The sequence below is a fragment of the Eretmochelys imbricata genome, chromosome 5 (genome assembly GCF_965152235.1).
Source record: "Eretmochelys imbricata isolate rEreImb1 chromosome 5, rEreImb1.hap1, whole genome shotgun sequence".
Lineage (NCBI taxonomy): Eukaryota > Metazoa > Chordata > Testudines > Cheloniidae > Eretmochelys > Eretmochelys imbricata.
The window spans coordinates 128,576,952-128,595,401 of NC_135576.1; the positions used below are offsets into that span (position 1 = coordinate 128,576,952).

General features: G+C 42.3%; 1 protein-coding gene across 3 annotated transcripts in view; it reads left to right on the forward strand.

Moving 5' to 3' along the window:
* The window catches only part of GAK (cyclin G associated kinase), a 144,498-nt gene that overhangs the window by 114,624 nt on the left and 11,424 nt on the right, over positions 1-18,450 (forward strand). For all 3 annotated transcript variants that reach the window (XM_077817886.1, XM_077817885.1, XM_077817887.1), the window contains 3 exons: positions 990-1,160; positions 12,880-13,017; positions 13,387-13,506. In XM_077817886.1, coding sequence (XP_077674012.1) covers positions 990-1,160; positions 12,880-13,017; positions 13,387-13,506 — 429 coding nt within the window. The remainder of the gene's footprint in view (positions 1-989; positions 1,161-12,879; positions 13,018-13,386; positions 13,507-18,450) is intronic.

Consider the following 18,450-nt stretch of genomic DNA (forward strand, 5'->3'; position numbering starts at 1 on the left):
TTGAGCAGAGGGTTGGACTAGATGACCTCCTGAGGTCCCTTCCAACCCTGATATTCTATGATTCGGGGAGACACAGCCTTCTCTACCCAGCCCTCCATATAGTTTTGCAACCCCGATGTGCCCTCGGGCCAAAAAGTTTGCCCACCCCTGCTTTACAGCATCATATGCAATATAATCATGTTATCTAAAGATACATCAGGACCGGATTATCACTCCTGGATCTAGTTTTTTGGAGTCAGACTGGTAGAAGTCCCTTAGTTCTTGAAGTTTATTGACCCTTGAGGGCAACAGGTACAGAGCAGAGCTTGAGCCAAGCCTCCTGCTAGCTATCACGTGCCATCCCCTGCTGGCTATAAATACTGTTCCAGTTATTTCTCTCCTTGACAGCGGTCACTGAAGTAGCTCCCTCCTGGACACTGTGCTGCTGTCTTCTCCAGCTCTTGCGTCACGCTCTTTGTGTACCTGAATCACCTTTAGTCATGCCTTCCTGGTACTGTGGCTTTTCTGTTTTGTTTTTGCTAGTTTAACAGCCCACTTTGGTTACAGTTTATCTGGGGCTCTGGGATTCCTATCTTGTCACTGTCTTTTTAAAATCTCCCTACTAATGTGAATTTTTGGATAAATGTGGGTTGATTTGAAATGAATGACTCAAGATTGAGGGAACGGCTTGTGTAGAGAAAGTGAGCCTTGTGGCTGAATTTTTATAGTGTCAGTAAGGATTTACATTTGAAGGGATAATTGTTTTCCCTGGCTGTGATTGGCTGAAATGCTCTGCTTGTCTAATAGCATGTAAGTACTAATGTCTGGGGGGCAGGGACAGATGGTTGTCTCCCGCTGTAAAGAAGAGAAACTTCAAAAGGCTTCGTCAGTTGACACCCATGACCTCACCTTATTGCCCCTGCCCAAGATGGTGTAAGTTTTTTCCTGTGATTTTTATTTGCAGTAACACCTGCCCTCAAGATAATTTTGTTTTCTGCCTCTTTCTTTAGCTGATCCATTTGACCCATTCACAATGTCATCAGGATCTGAGAAGCCGACTCTGTCCGGTCCTGATCTCTTTGGAGATATTCTTAATCCAAATGCAACATCTACATCTAGTGTATTTCCTTCCACACAAAGTGCACCACCTCCTTCTTCCAGCTCAGACTTCTTACGTTTAGGTAAGTGTACTTTTGGCATGATTTTTTGATAAGGGTTTCTGTGGCTTTCCCCGGGTTTAGTTCTTTACTCTATCAGCTTAGTCAAGGTTGATTAGCGTCTAACAGATCCACTTGTTGTGGCTGCTATTTTAATAAGCTACATGTTCCCGGTGCGCAGATGAACGTGTCCAGCTGGTAGTATTTCCTGTATAGTGTTACTGTAGTAAATCTTGGTACAGTTATTTTGCCAAGATTGCTAACCTTTTGCTAATCCTGTGTTTAATTGTCTTCTGGGAGATGACAATGTAGAACTGAGGTTACACAGAGAGCTATGTTTTCAATCTCATTAAATTACCTAGATTACTAAATGTAAATATGATTTACATGCTTAGGTTTGAATATCTTAGGTTCTTAAGGCCTTGGAAAGTGAAAGTAGAAGAATACAAGTGATTCTGGATTAGGATCTGTTAGAAGAATGTTGTTTCCTTTAAACATTTCAGAATTGAGGCTAGTTGGAACTACTTGTACTGAAGTAATTTTGTTAAAATATATTTATAGGCTACATTATATAATACTTGGAGCTAATTTATTTCAATGATTTCTTCCGGCTACCATAGGTACCTTTTCTCCATGTGCTTCCTTTTAATGCTATTACCATAAAAAAATTCCAGTAAAAAGAGTATAAGTGGGAGAGTTTAGAGTTGCTATAATGAGCATTATATCCTAGTCAAATATAATAATAATAAACACATAAAATGATTGATTTTCTATAAATGCAGAGAGAGCTAGTAATACAAACTATCACTCAGTGGCAACTCACCAATATACTCATCAAAAGCAATTTCAGTTTTCCGGTACTGTGTATCTAAAGTAACCCAACAGCATTTAACGATTAAATCATCCATTTAATTTTGTCAGTTAACTCAGATACTATCTAATGAAGTTGTAGACTACATTGTTGCTTTACTAAACAGAAACAAGTTACTTGATTTGGACTGTAAAAATTTAAAAATATATATCCCTGTTAATTAAAAACTGAAGGCACAAGAATTCTGTGTCACCCTTTAAATTCTCAATTTCTGGAATAAAGCTAAAATGAATCTTTGTGGATTTTCAATTTAATTTTGTTTAATATTCAGTGAGATGTGATTCAGAAGTATAACTGTCATGCAATACGTTTGCCATAATAGTTACATCTTCTGATTTTAATTTATTGTAAAATCTGAAATCCGTATTAGAAACATGTCTGAATTATGGAGCAAATAAAAAATACAGTACAGTCCATATCAGTATGTGAACATCTTTCTGTGCAGGTAGTCCCTGGATAGGGCATTGGACTGCGATTCAGAAAAACTTTGTTCTATTCTGATGTCACAATCCCTCTCTTTCGGTTTCCATAGCTGTAAAACGAGGATAATGAAACTTAGCTACCCTTGTAAAGGATATAGATCTCAGAGTTTTCTAAATACGAGAAATATCTTTGACATACTTTTAATCATAATGGGCAAAAACAAAGTGAGCTAAAGCTGTATTTCCTACCTAGAACAAACCAATGTTATGCCACATGTCCATGATGAATTGCCCAAGGAATAATGAGAGACCCTGGAATAAGGATATTTTTCTAAAACTCCACCTAATGGAAATTTCAGAGATGCTAATTCCCTACAGGGGCTCATCCTCTTAGAGTTATCATAGAATATCAGGGTTGGAAGGGACCTCAGGAGGTCCATCTACTCCAACCCCCTGCTCAAAGCAGGACCAATCCCCAAATAAATCATCCCAGCCAGGGCTTTGTCAAGCCTGACCTTAAAAACTTCTAAGGAAGGAGATTCCACCACCTCCCTAGGTAACGCATTCCAGTGTTTCACCACCCTCCTAGTGAAAAAGTTTTTCCTACTATCCAACCTAAACCTCCCCCACTGCAACCTGAGACTATTACTCCTTGTCCTGTCACAGCTACCATTGAGAACAGTCTAGATCCATCCTCTTTGGAACCCCCTTTCAGGTAGTTGAAAGCAGCTATCAAATCCCCCCTCATTCTTCTCTTCTGCAGGCTAAACAATCCCAGTTCCCTCAGCCTCTCCTCATAAGTCATGTGTTCCTGACCCCTAATCATTTTTGTTGCCCTCCGCTGGACGTTTTCCAGTTTTTCAACATCCTTCTTGCAGTGTGGGGCCCAAAACTGGACACAGTACTCCAGAAGAGGCCTCACCAATGTTGAATAGAGGGGAACAATCACGTCCCTTGATCTGCTGGCAATGCCCCTACTTATACACCCCAAAATGCCATTGGCCTTCTTGGCAACAAGGGCACACTGACTCATATCCAGCTTCTCGTCCACTGTAACCCCTAGGTCCTTTTCTGCAGAACTGCTGCCGAGGCATTTGGTCCCTAGTCTTTAGCGATGCATGGGATTCTTCCATCCTAAGTGTAGGACTCTGCACTTGTCCTTGTTGAACCTCATCAGATTTCTTTTGGCCCAATCCTCTAATTTGTCTAGGTCCCTCTGTATCCTATCCCTACCCTCCAGCGTATCTACCTCTCCTCCCAGTTTAGTGTCATCTGCAAACTTGCTGAGGGTGCAATCCACGCCATCCTTCAGATAATTTATGAAGATATTGAACAAAACCGGCCCGAGGACCGACCCTTGGGGCACTCCACTTGATACCGGCTGCCAACTAGACATGGAGCCATTGATCACTACCCGTTGAGCCTGACAATCTAGCCAACTTTCTATCCACCTTATAGTCCATTCATCCAGCCCATACTTCCTTAACTTGCTGGCAAGAATACTGTGGGAGACAGTGTCAAAAGCTTTGCTAAAGTCAAGGAACAACACGTCCGCTGCTTTCCCCTCATCCACAGAGCCAGTTATCTTGTCATAGAAGGCAATTAGATTAGTCGTCCGGGACCTCCCCCGATCGCCATGAGTTTTCAAAGATAATGGCCAATGGCTCTGCAATCACATCCGCCAACTCCTTTAGCACTCTCGGATGCAGCACATCTGGCCCCATGTATCTGTGCTCGTCCAGCTTTTCTAAATAGTCCCGAACCACTTCTTTTTCCATAGAGGGCTGGTCACCTCCTCCCCATGTTGTGCTGGGGATAGTCTGCATCTTTTTTAAATAAAGGGCTAATAATGTCAGGTAAATGGGAGATTGGGGAGTGGCCTACCTAGAAGGCGAAGCAAATGAATGAAGAAAACTATAGGTAGTGGGCCTAGGTCACTCTCTCCTGGGGATGGGAGCAAATGTTGTGTAAATGGTTAGTCTTTGTAAACCACATGATATAACTGTCTTCATTCCCTACCGCCTTTTGTTATTCACTCCTTGCATCTTGTCTCCAGACTGTAAGCAGTTTGAGGCAGGATGCAGGTCTAACTTTACTTTTGTACAGCACTAAGCAGAGCAGAGCCCTGGTGGTGATTATGAGATTACCGTAATGTGAGTACTAGACTGTATTCAAAGGCTTGTAAAGTTGAAATACCCACTCATAATTTAACAATGTCAAAACAGGAGCTCAGTGGCAAGGGACCCATTTAGAGTCAGGTTATATGTACCATGGCATTTCAGGGGCACAATCCTCCATTTTCTTAAGTGGAGTAGTTCTTACTGTCTCAGGAAGAGGTCCTCCTAGATGGTTAACATGACAAATAGCATTGGCCTTTCCCTCAGGCGAGGTGCACACAATTTTTCTAAAACCTAGAAGTTCCCTGTGGAAGAGAGGTAGTTTCTGCACACCAAGACCGAGGCCAGATTCCATAAGGCATGTTGGACAATATCCTCTGTGGGTCCTACGATTACCACTCACTGCCACTGTGGGGATTTTGTTTCCTTTAATGTTGGAGGAAGTGCTGTGGTTTGGCACAAGGTCAGCCATGCAACTTTTTCAGCTTTGCCATGCAGTCAAGTACAAGGCTAGGAAGAATAAATATGTGGAACCAGAAAAATGGTTGTGTGAGCTATATACAGTTAAGAGTGAACTTAGAAGGTGTGAATGGTAGTAAGGGGATAGTAATACCTTTTCGTCAGCTCTGCTTTTTCCTCTAGTTGACATCCAGGGGCACTTTCTTCTTCTCAGAAGCTTGCTTTGTGGAAATGTTTGTTTTGGGACAACCTCTTGTACTTGATGGAGTAGTACTAGATTACTTTGCAGTGTGCCATATTGCAATTTGAGTATTAGCCACGTATATAGACGCTCCCAGGGTTATGCAAAACCCGACTTACGCAAATTCGCACTTATGGAAAAAGTTCCATAAGTCAGAAATAGGATTTTCGAGTTGTGGAAATTTTTGCGTAACGTATGGGTTTACGTTTCCGACTTACGCAAAATTCAAGTTATGCAAGGCTTTCTGGAACGGAACGATTGCGTAAGTCGGGGGCCGTCTGTAAATGGTATCCAAAACTGGGCATGGGAATATTGGATCCCACAGTAGTTTGTTCTTAAAATAAGAGGCCAGTCAAAGGGATCTGGCTGGACATACCTTGTCTATATTGTAAATAAGTGTAATTATCATGTTATGCTCTCTCTAGGATTATAAAACTACCCACACTGGACTCATTTCAAAGCAAGATATTACTTGAAAATGATTTTCCCTTTGCAAAATTGAAGCAGATGCCAGCTATGTGTGTTGGGGAATCTTTCATGCTTTAGGGCAAGGTGCAATTGTTTAATGATGCAGGAAAACTGAATATGCACATTACCTATTCTCATTAATCACATCTGAAACTAGGGATAATATAGAAGTGCAGGGGGATTGTTGACTAATACCAAGCAGTGAAGAATTTTTTCTTCTCAAAGGCGCATCCCAATACTTTCTTGTTTCTTTATACAATGGTAAGGCCCATTTGCATTTTCTCAGCTGAGCTGCTGTATAGCCGATCAATATGAAGGCTGTCTGATAAATCATCATTTGTGCAACTGAAAATAATGGCATAGAAAGTTTCAATATCTACTTTGATAACAGGTGTCCCTCAGAAGAGGAATTTTTTTGGTAGGAAATTAGGGCAGACGAAGCGGGAAAAGCTTTTGCCTGGATTTGGAATCCTACCCTGTATCTGACTCTCAGAGGCCGTCTCTCCCAGCTTCCTGGGTATTTCTCTGTCGTTCATTGGTTTGATGAATGAAGGGACTGGTGGAGTTGTGATGATTGTCTGAATTCATCAGCCACAGTCACTGAGAGCAAGCCCATATCAAGGTCCAGACTAACTCACCTATCATGTAATGTGTCTGAACAATTACAATAGTCCTAAAGTACATATACTGCACTACCTACTGTCCCAGCCTGTTTTGTAACAAAAAAGTAAACCTAAATATTTCAGTTTTGTTTGTTGGAAACCTGCTTATCTGGAGCCACAAAAGTTCTGTCTACACTACAGAGCTGACCATATTAAAACACAATTTTGAATCCTGGTTTTGAAAAAGCCATGTTATAACCATTTTAGGGTATTGTTTCGAGGGACTGTCAGCCTGAATTCTAAGTCGACTAATTTAAAAAAAAAAAAAGAAACAAAAAACCCCTCCAGATTCTAATATAATGCCCTTTTAAATAATATCCAAAATAAAAATGAAGAAATTCCTCGAAAAAGGCATGCTAATGTTTTATACGGCTTTTGGTGACAGCTGAAAAACCCAGCTACCTGGTTCTTCAAGGGAACAGCAAACTTGCGCAGTTGGCACCGCTTTGTGTAGGGTCAGAGTAAACAGGTTGAACATGTGACTTTTCATTTCCAGTGGTGTTAGGTGTTACAACAATAGTAGACATGAAGCTGTCTTTAAGAAGTGCTTGCAGGCTTACTGACACTTGAATCCTGATGGATACATATGTCTAAACATGACAGGATTGTAGTAGCGTCCTTGGTAGCCTAGTGGTTAACGTCCACTCATCTTTGGGGGAAGGGTAGTAGTAGGAGAGAGCGGGTTCACCCACTCCACTGTGCTCCGAACCAAGGCCCTCGAAGTGTCAGCAACACTGACCTCTGGAGGGGGGTGGTGAACCTTCTGTTTTACCCTCCTTGGGTCGCTTGCTACCACTGCTCCGTCTGCTGCTGGTCCCAGATAAGGAAACAGAAAATAAAAAGGAAACCAAATGGTTAGCCTCGCTGGGCTCAGCATACCATCTTGGTGCTTCAGGGAAGTGTCTGTAATCCCTTTTCCAGGAGCCTGCAGGGGCACGTCTGCACTTCTCCCCACTTCTGAGCTGGGTTGCTTCCTTTTCAACTCTGCTTCCACTTGGAGTAGGCTCTGCAGGGTTGGAGGGGCGGGGCTAGGTGGGCCCAGTATTGTCCTTTTACTCCTTCTTTCCCGGTGTGGGCTTGTATACCCTATCACAAGCCTATTTTAACATGGTTGCAAGATGTTCTGTCTGCACAGGCAAAAAGAAACTGTGACTATTTTTGTAGTTTAGACAATGCCTAAAGGTCCTTATGCACTTCAGGTAGGGGAACTGAGCCACACTGTTTCACTTTGTCATGTAGGCAGGATGGAACAAAGCAAAAGGGCAAAAGCATTATTAAAAATCACTGAATTTTTACTGTAAACTAACGAGATGTTTCACAAAACTAGTTACCTAGTTAGACCACTCCCTGCCCCAAAGATCATACAAAATGATGTTTACAGAAAAATAGTACAGTTCACCCACATAAAAACTGAGAACAGTGGTGTCAGCCTGGGGGAAAATGAGAGAGCAAGCAATAGGATGCCGGTGAAGGCAGTCAAAGGTGGTCTTTCCTGTTTGGAGGTTCTTTTTATGCAGTTAACCATGTTCACTTAGGAGCTTTTCTGCGGTTCATAGATGGAGGTGGGATGTTTAGCCCTTGTTTAGCCATGTCCCCTAAACAGTAAGGTCCAGGCCATGTCTCTGTTTCTAAAGCTGTTGGTCTGGTCACATTTCAGCTAGTGTGTTTGGGTCACCAGTGTCGGGAGGGCACAATGGATAAAATGGCTTTTACAAACCATACCATGAATTAGGCTCAGCTGCTTTATAAAAGCTATTTTAGTCAAGTTACACATTGTGTAAGCTCTTGACCCAGCTGTGGCAGCTGGAACTTCTTAATGGCACTTGCACTATTAGAGATGGAAGATGGGCCTTAATTGTTTGGATATTGGTACCTGCTGTAAATGAGTCTGCCTTGCTTTGTTTATTGCATGGGTGCAAAGCCTTTTCTTGAGCTCATCTTCAAGAAGAAATGTCTCTATTTGTATTATGTGTAGAGCCCTGCAAATCTGCGGATATCCGCTTTATATCTGCGGACCATTTTTGCGGATTGGATGCGGATACAAATTTTGTATCCACGCAAGGCTCTAATTATGCATCCTGCTTAATTGCCATCTTTTTTTTTGTTTGTTTTTCTGCTGTCACTTCTGTTACAGAATCTCAGTGCTGTGATACAGCAAACATGGACACTGAGTTTTTTGATGTAAGGGCATTAAATCCCTTTCCAACTTATTTCTGCTCTCTGGGTTTATGCTCCTCATAGATATTTAGGCAAGAAAATACCTTTGGGATGTGTTGATGAAAACTAAATTAGGGTTCCATGGGAGTTACTGCGTAATAAGCACTCTTGAAAATGGGGTCGTTTCATGTAGGTGAGTAAATGGGAGTTGAGCTCCTTTGAAAGTCTGGCTAAAGAGGTCCTTAACCCTGCAAGGTGAACTGCTCAGAGGAGATCAGAGCATGCAGAAAGTGAGCAGGAAAAGCATGAGTGATGGATATAGCTTTCTGCAGAGCTGAGACTGGAGTGAAGAGGGAATCGTGTGTATTGATGCAGGCCTTAGGCTATGAGGACATCAGTTGGACCCTCTACCCACCAACCTCACAGGAGCCTGCCTTGCAGCAGTTGTAACCTAAATTCCCCAACCAGCCCTCCTGGATGCCAGGTGGAAGGTGAAAAAGCCCACACAGTAATATGCTAGTTTTGTCATATGGGCGAAATCCCTTTCAGACCCCCAAACTGGTGATAAACCAAGCTCCTGGCACCCCAGAGATCCAGCAACTAGATTAAGGGTGGGAAGGATGTGGCTGAAAGGAGGAGTCCACAAAGTGTATAAACTCCCCTCCCCTATCGCCCAAGCAAGGAATAGACAGGAGCCAATCACTTAGTCACAGTATGACCCCAACTGTCCATTGGCAACACAACGGGGCCAGATGCAGCATGTGGTCCACTGCTTTTGTCCTGTAGGCCTTGCACCATGGGGTGGAAAGAGAGAAATAGAGGTCCCCACACAGTGAAGGCATGGAGGTAGAGTGGAGAAAAGGAATGGGCATGTGGAACATTGCCTCAGCTGTTCCAATTCAGATCTTTTCCTGCCCCAGGAAGAGTCTCCAGTGTTTCTGTCCCATCAAAGCTGTGCCCTGGCTAGTGCGGGGAGCATTAATTGAACTTTTTGCTGCAATTCCCCCAGTAGCATTTGCTCTGTTGTACGTGTTTAATGATGACCCAGTGTGTGAAACATTTGTATGAAATTTCTTCTTTGCCATAACCAATGGATTCAGAAAATCAGCTGAAGTTGCTTAGCACTGAGGTGTGGTGTTCCATACATAAGCTGCACCAAGCCTTCTTTTACTCTATGAATGAGTAAATTGCAAGTGGATTTTTGTATTCTCCTTTTGTGGCTGTTATGGATAGCAGATACTTTTGTAATGATTACAGTACAGCCCAGGTAAGTACGCCTTGGTTAAATTATACTCTCTTGATGAGAGAGGCTCTGCTATGCCCCCTCCTCCCCAGGACTGAGTAGTGTTTTTTCTTAAACCTCAAGTCAGTAGAGAGCTTCTTAAAGGCTGGCTGGCAGCAAGGATGGTGCTTGTTGCCATGGGGAAGAGCATGGCATGCGCTAAAATCCTCATTCAGTGCAACATAAATATCCTCAGGTTTCAGGTGCTCCCTTCCCCCCAAACCAGGAAATGGATATCTTGAGTGGAATTGTACAATTGCAAGCTTGTGTGTCACATGAAGATAGAACAATTCTAATCCCTCCTTTCAGTCTGCATCTCTGGTCACCCATTGCCCTAGCAGTCAAGAAAAGAAAGAGCACAAATGCGTTGCAAAAGTGTTTGTTAGTTTCTCAGCAAACTGTTGGAGGGAACGCTCAAAGCTAACATGAGGCGCTAAATATTATTTACTAATAAATGCCAATGTATCTAGCACTTCTGACTCTGAAAGGACACTCTGAAAGGACACCAAATGTTTTCTCCTCTTCAGTGATTTACTAGTGAGATTGTTGTTCAGCATTTGTCATCAGATTTCCTTTGACAGCAAACTGGTGTCACACAGGCTTCATAAAACCCAGCAGAAATGGGGAGGTAGGTTGCTGTTGGGTATCTCTCAAATTTATCTCCAGAATGAAAACTCTTCAGTACGGTGTCTGAAGTGGATCTCTGGGCTTTTACCCGCCTTGTGGTCAGGTTTATGCATTTATTTTAATAAGAAATTTAGAGAATGGGAAGATAATTGTAGTGCTGTTAATTTAAGTGAGTGTTGTAAGGTAAGAGGCAAAATCCACCGAGTGAAATGAAACACAGACTGGTGTACAGTGATCTGAAATGTAAGTGCAAAGGAGAGCAACTTCTTTAGCGAGAGACAGAGAGAGACCATGTCCAGAGCGCTACCAGTGATGTAGAGCGAGACACAAGCACAGCTAGGGTCATTTGAATAGAGAAGCAATTTTAAACTCATTAAAAAGTGAATTAGTAGTATTCAGCGTTCATTAAAATAATCCACAGTAATGAGATGGAGTGAACTCAGTGTCGGAGCAGTGATGGGTGTGTATAATTCAATAATAAATGAATGAGTAAGTTTCATGGGCAGTAAATAATCACCAGATCTCATTAGATTGTAGGGAAGAGCTATAACAGTTGATCATAATTAGAAGTTAAACAAGTGTAGGCTTGAGCGTCTCCTGCTGTTTCCAACTTGGAATAACCTGTTGGAGGGACTAGTTTGGACAAGTAGTTTTAATGCCTTCAGAGAGAGAGGATGGCTATTCACTTAGGAGCTATATTATGCCCTAGCTCGCTTGCTTCCTGCAACCTTTGTCAGAAACTAGCTGTCCTCTATCCCGATGTCTTCTCTGTTGCTGCTTGTAACAGAAGTACTTTGGCTTGAGGAATCTGCTAAAATGATCACTGGTGAGGTAGCTAAGATTGAATATATGGTATGATACTTCAGTGCTGATATTTATAAATATCCTCATTAGGATCCAGAGTTAACATTCTATTTAGATGAACAAGGCAACTAACTTCTGAGACTTTGTTCCAGGCTCTTTGTAGACTGAGGTAGCTATGTCTGAGTCGGTTACACATAATTCCTATTTTAAAGGATTTCTTTGCAACCATAAGTGCTACAGACTTAATTTCTTTACTTAAACAATCTGAACATAAGGGGGCTAGAAAAAGGAGACTTAGCAAATACGGAGCTTCAGATTATATTCTGTTAAACCAGATCTTCAGAATATTCCACACACACTAGGTGATGGTGCTGTCTTTTCTCAGCTTCCAAAAAGTGAGGCTCTTCAGGATTGGAAGGCTGAGAAAATTGGAAAAATCATAATGTTTTCCTGAGTGGTGGTGGTTGGGTTACATGCCCTGGTTCTGTTAGCTATCCTGGGTTGATGCTAAACTACATGCCAGCTTCACCAAAGAACTTTTCAGTTGCAGTCTGTATCTCTGGTCACCAATTGCCCGAGCAGTCAAGAAAAGAGAGAGCACAAATGCGTTGCAAAATTGTGTATTATTCCTGTATGTTAGTTTCTCAGCAAACTGTTGGAGGGAATGCTCAAAGCTAACATGAGGAGCTAAATGTTATTTACTAATAAATGCCAATGTATCTAGCACTTCTGACTCTGAAAGGATGCCAAATGATATGTATATGAGTTGCTTATTCCATCAGTGAAATGCATAAATTGCTGAGGTGGGGAAGAAGGAAGCAGCTCTAAGTTAAGATGGGACATAAGTAATGGCAGTCAATGGGACCATCCCCTCAAACCCTTCTTAGTCTAACTTTGTTCTTATTTCATTCTGCGTTTTGAATCAGGACAGACTCTTCTTTTGCGGCATGCATGGAGGGAAGGGCCTGAAGGTTCACTCTCCACATTTTCTTCCTGGAGCAAAAGATTCAGTTGTCCCTAAAATTATTTTCCCAAGATGGAGCAGAAGACACCTTGCTGTGTCCTGCTCTTCAGCTGCCTATGTGGTCATTATGGTATTGGGTCCATGGACAAACCTTTGCCCCAAATGGAGCTCCACTGGCCCTACCCATAGCCCATGTAAATCCATTTTAGGAGCTTGGTAGTTCCTGAACTGTTGAGTGGCATGGAGCGCCATTCCTAAAGTGTTGCTGATTTGGAGACACCTGCTGTATTGTAAAAAACCAGATGAGGACCCTGAAGCAGTGACCCTTGTATGATCCCTTAGTCTGGAAGAGCTGAAGTGTTAATTTAACAGCAGCAGCTGTGAATGAAGGTACCTTTATTTTGGCCTGCTCAGCAAAATTTGAAAATGGCTTTGATTTCTCTCTCTCTCAAGTACTCCAATGGCAGAACCCTTCAAGGAACACGGCAGATGGGTAAGAACACATAGCAACACTATATAATTTTGATAATTGGTAGTAATATAGGGAATGTAAACCGGCCAAATAGTGACCCAGCTGGGAGTCTGGATAGAAGTCTTGGGTACTCTTGCCAAAAAGTGCAGTTACCACTGTGGGTTTGTTACTGACAATTTTTTGCAATTTTTTTGTAGGAAATTTGGCGCCAGACCTACCTAAGATGACTTCCTCCACAAGCCACCCAGATCTTTTAAGTGGATGGGATTCTTGGGCAGATTCCCCAACTACTACCAACCTAGCATCACAACAGCCTAAGAAGTCTGCACTTGAAGGTATTATTATGCAACAAAAATATATTGTGTATTTCCATTGCTAAAGAAAATGCGTGCTCTCCAAATATCAGCCACCCAAAACAACGGAACAACCATATGTGGCTCTCATGGGGTTCATTAAATACAGTCACATTAAAGTACTTGGCTTTAAAGTACTGACAGTTACAGATGTGGCAAAAGCTAACATTGTAACATAACAAGAATTTTGGAGGAGAGGCCTCAGACAAGAATCTACAGAGAAAATATTGATAGCAATTTCCTAGGAATCAGGGAGACCGTTTTTGTCAATACCTTTTAAAAAAAATGTATATTTTCGTCCCCTGCCATCTGTGGCTTGTACATAACTTCATATTTGTTTTTATGACACAGGCCAAGTTCTTACTACAGGAAGCCAGACAAGTGTGCCTTCAGGTTTGTCTTTCAGCCAAGCAAAATCTCAGAACTTCGACCCCTTTGCTGACCTTGCTAACCTTAAATCTGGTCTTCCAGGTAATCTTGTACGTTTTCTTAAAAGAGCAAAGCAACTAATAACAATCCTTACCTCTGACATAGCACTTTTCATCTGTCGATCTCTCAGCACTTCACAAAGGAAGTTGGTAGCAGTATCATATCCCCATTTTACAGGTGGGTAAACTGAGGCACAGAGAGGTGATGTGACCTGTCTAAGGTTAGCCAGTAGGCTTGTGGCAGAGCCAAGAAGGTCCCAGTCCAGTGCTCTGACTTTCTGAATGCATCTAGTGGCTTTGATTTTTTTTGTTCCAATAAATTTAATGCTGATAAAAGGGAACACTTCTTATATAACACACAGCTAATTAGTGACAGCAAATTTCACACGCCAGCCTTGAGAGCAAGAGCATAGCAGGGTTCAGATAAAGATTAGACATTTATACAGATGGGAACTTCCAGTTACTACGTAGAAATTATGTTTTGAAAACATAGCTTGGAAGCAATATAAACCCTTTAATGCTTCAATCTCTAAATGAACTGGTTTGAAAAACGTTTCGAAACGTTTCTGAATAAGCATGTTATTCCATAATTATGTTATTCCATAATTGCCCACCGTGAGGTTTCTTGCACCTTCCTGTGATGCAGAACTTCTGAAACTGCTTTCGCCATTAGTAGAAATGTTAAACTGCTCTTTATTTTATATTGGTAACTTAAAAAAGGAAACAGAATACATGAATAACTGTAATCTCTCTTCACTGGTTAATGGTTGGACTCTGGACAGGAATGTCAAGAACTTCTTTGTTAAACTCTCTCTCAGTACTCACCCATGATCAGTGTTACGCTGAGTTTCATTACAGGGTTGATCATTTTATGAATCATTGTTTAGTAGTGAGAATTTTTCAGTATTTATCCACATGCCATCTCAGTGTCTTACTTCCTGAGTTGCACGCAGTGTACGTCATTATCTGTAAAGTAGCACTGTAAATTTACACCCAACTTTACAGACTTGTTATGTACTGTTAAAATTAGCTATTTTCTCTTCACTATTTTTGTATAATTTTGCAGCAAGTATTGAGTTAAAAAGGAAACCTCAGAAACCTTGATTAGCACTTCCTTTTGTCAATAGTCACATGCCATATGGCAGCAAATTCAATCAAGAAAAAATGAATAACCAACTATTTGGTTATGAGTTAATGTTTATGTACTGACCATATCTTTCCAACTGTACAAAACTCCATTATATAGATAGTCTCTATCCCAGAACCTTTTTATCCAAAAGACAGGCGTAAGAAACAAGATACACTGAAAAGGAGTACTTGTGGCACCTTAGAGACTAACCCCAATTTATTTGAGCATAAGCTTATGCTCATATAAATTGGTTAGTCTCTAAGGTGCCACAAGTACTCCTTTTCTTTTTGCAAATACAGACTAACATGGCTGTTACTCTGAAGATACACTGAGAGATTTGGGGGAGGTGGTATCTCAAAATAATTTTAAAAACCCATTCAGTTTTCTCTTGCCTATTAAATATGGGATGTAGAAAGCATTTGAGAAGGAGTTAGTTTGTGGGCTTTATGAAAGCACAGGTCTTTGGGAAGGGGTGGGGACTAGCACACTGACTGAGAGATCATCCCATGCATATGGGGCAGCCTGGAGGAAAGCAAGAGTTCTGGAGTAGAAGAAAACAAATTGGGTGGTGTGACTGGGCGACAAAATCTGAGACTTGCTCGGGGCAATGTTGCACAGGGCTTTGGAGGAAAGGACAAGTTTAAAGTTTGAGTTTTAAGCAGATTGAGAAGAAAGATGTCGGTGCTGAGGGAGGCCAGGGAGGAGGCAGTTATTAAAGCTAAGACAGGCAATGATGACAGGACAGAAAGGAATGGTCCAATTTTTTTGAAATGTTTATGAAATGGAATAAATGGCAAGATGTAGTGATATTTAGTGCTATCTTGGATGTGCAAGGGAGGAAGGGGGAGAAGTCTAAAATAGCCTTGCGCTTGTGATGCAAGATCAAGGTACTGATAACAGGAAGTGGTAAAGGTTTTGGAAGTAGCTCTGTTGGGTTCTGGTGGTGGCAGAAGTGCATCCAGGATGATACTTTTGGAAAGACCTTTAGATATTGTGTAAGGGACAGGAGGAAGTTGACAGGAGTGAGGGAGCATGTTTGAGTGGTAGCTGAAGCTGCGAGCCGATGAAGTCACTCAGGGAGAAGAGGGGACTGAGGACAGAGCCGTGAGGGACTCCTAACAGTGGAAACAAGGAAGAGAAGAAGTTGCTACAGGAGATGCTGAAAGAGCCCTCAGATGCAGGTAGAAAATGGAGACCACATTGGTAAAAATCCAGGAAGGAGAAAGTGATTGGCGCTCTCAGAAGCAGCAGAAAGCTCAGGGAAGGTGAAGGCAGTTCTTTGACTTGGTCAAGAAGAGGTAATGGGAGAGCTAGTGAGAGCTGATCCAGTCGAGTGGGGAAGTGCACAGGCTGCATGGATTAGAGGAGAGGAAATCAAGGCAGTGACTATAAACAGCTTGTTCAGGAGGTGCAGTGGAAAAGAAAGACGCTGGGAGTTGACGAGGCAATTGGGGTTAAGGATTGGCCTTCTGAGAAGTGAGGATCCTAGTGCGAGTTTTCATGCTAAGGAAAAGGATCTGGAGTTAGGAGGGTATGAGTGAGAGGAGGTGAGGTGGTCAGGCACAGGGAGCAGAGGGGTTGGAAGTCAAGGGTAAGCAAGAAATCTGTGATACAATTAGCAAAGTGTATATGGTGTGTGGTCTTTCATTCCCTACATTGTCTGTGTGTACTCCCTGGCCCCTACTCCCTAGTAAAATATGTGCCAACTTAATCAGAGAAGCCTGGTCTTTTCTACCTTGCATTAAAATCAGTATGAGATATCAGGTTTCCTCCTCTTCTGGATTGTTAGTCTCCAGTGTGGACTCTGCTTTCTTGATGAATTTTTTGAGAGTCTTTGGCTTTGTGTCAAGTTCTTACTCTTGCTGGAATCAGTAAGGAAGCTTCTACGCCTTTCTATTAGAATGTGTAGCTTCCTGTCGGCAGTCTCAGTGCAGTTCACGTTGAGAGAGCTTCTGTCCAAGAAAAATATGTTAAGCTTAAAACATGATTTTTGTTTAAATTAATCGGAAATTAATGGAACCATGAAGTGCTAGCTCACTCTGATTTTTCTCCATGTTGCCTCTCCCCTCCCCGCCCCCCCGGTGTCTGTTTTCCTTCTGCTCCTGTGTTATAACTACAATGTAATAGTGAAGCTGGATGGAATCTGTAGCAACTGAGAGCAGATTTCAGTTCTCTGCTCCACTGCATGTGCAAGCTTGGGGGGCTGGCGGGAGGCCAGGCACAGAGGTCATGATATCAGAGCCTGGTCCTTGTGCTGCATGCAGCAATACAGCACATGCAGCTGGCAATGAAGTCTTTGCTTCAGCTGATGATCCTCAGACTTTTACCTGATAACTTCAAGGTGCTTCTGCAGTGATGCTGCTTCAGTGGGAAAATGAGCAGTTGTGCCAGTCTGTTACGCCTGGTGGTTCATTGCCATTGTCTTAGGCAGCCAGACGCACAAAGGAGCAGAAAGATTGAAGGCACTTGCGTGCTGGGGAGGTGAGAAAATGATGTTATGCCAAGCATGAAAGCTCTTGGGGAGATGCTAGATGCTGCAGAAGTGCCAACACACTTCTATTTTGCTTTACTTCATGCCAATGGAGGCCTTATTTTTGCCAGATAATCTCAATAGTTTTGATGTAACTAACACCGTTTTTCATTTTATACCATCCCCATTAGGTTAGCCGTGTGCCAAACAAATATGACATGGTTAACATCATCCACGCCTTTATCTTAATAGCTATGTCACTTTAGTATGTCCTAGTGGGCCAGATTCAGTCCTCCCTTATACATTTTACACCAATGTAATTCCATCAGCTACACTGGAGTTACTCCAGTTTTACACTGGTATATGTCAGACCATAATCTATGCCAGTGTTCCGCACAGTCCAGTGAGGGAGTTACAACCGGATGTAGAAGTGCTTTGGCCATACCTCTTATGCTGCGGCCTGAAGATGTGGCACCCTAGAGATAGCCCAGCCCAGTGTCACCTGAGGCGTTAGGTCTGTGCTAGGGGAATTTGCAGCCTAGCTGGTTAGGCAACTTTTATGGCCCCCTTGCGCTACAGGATCATCCCAAAGAAACATCATCAGGACTAGCGCTTCGCCCTTACTTTAAAAACGAACCTAAGCATTACTAATACCAATGGCCCCCAAAATCAGCTCCCTCCTTCACCTCTGTCACCTTCCTCTCATTGGCAATCACCTGAAGAGATGCAGAAGCAAGCTGCAAATGCAGAAAATACCTCTGCACCCCTCTGTGCACAGCTTTCAGCATCAGACTGCAAGAGCTGGCCAGCCACTTGTAACCACCACAATGGGGTGTAGTGGGGAGATAGTGTCGGAGATATCTTGGTCCAGCACTGTTGAAATTAAAGCTCATAATTATTTGTGACAACCAGAGTAGAGGGTGTCAAATTATTCCATATAAGCAATTTGCATGGTTGTCACTAGAAGCTTGTTGCGTGTTCATATACCATATAAAGCTTCTCGCAACAAGGTGTTTTCCTATTGCCTTTACTATGAATATTGTCAATGCTTGAATGCACTGTCCGTAAAATTAACCAAATTTAAACAAAAATGATAAAATACAACGTTTGCCTTGCCTTGAAGGTCCTGTTCAGGTTTGAAGTTATTTGCAAACCTTTCAGTTGTATATGTGCAAAGCTCAGGTGCCAAAAGTTTTCCAATACATTTTTGTAAGGCTGCCCAATAAAATATCTACTCGCCCCGCTTTATCATGACAGTGCAGATGCAAAAAACCTGTTTTACTCTCCTAACAAAAGACCCTGTGCAAGTCAGGTTTTGCGAGGGGGTTTACAGAAGCTTGCTATTGTAGACTCAGATCCAGCACCTGTTGAAACCAATGGAAAGACTC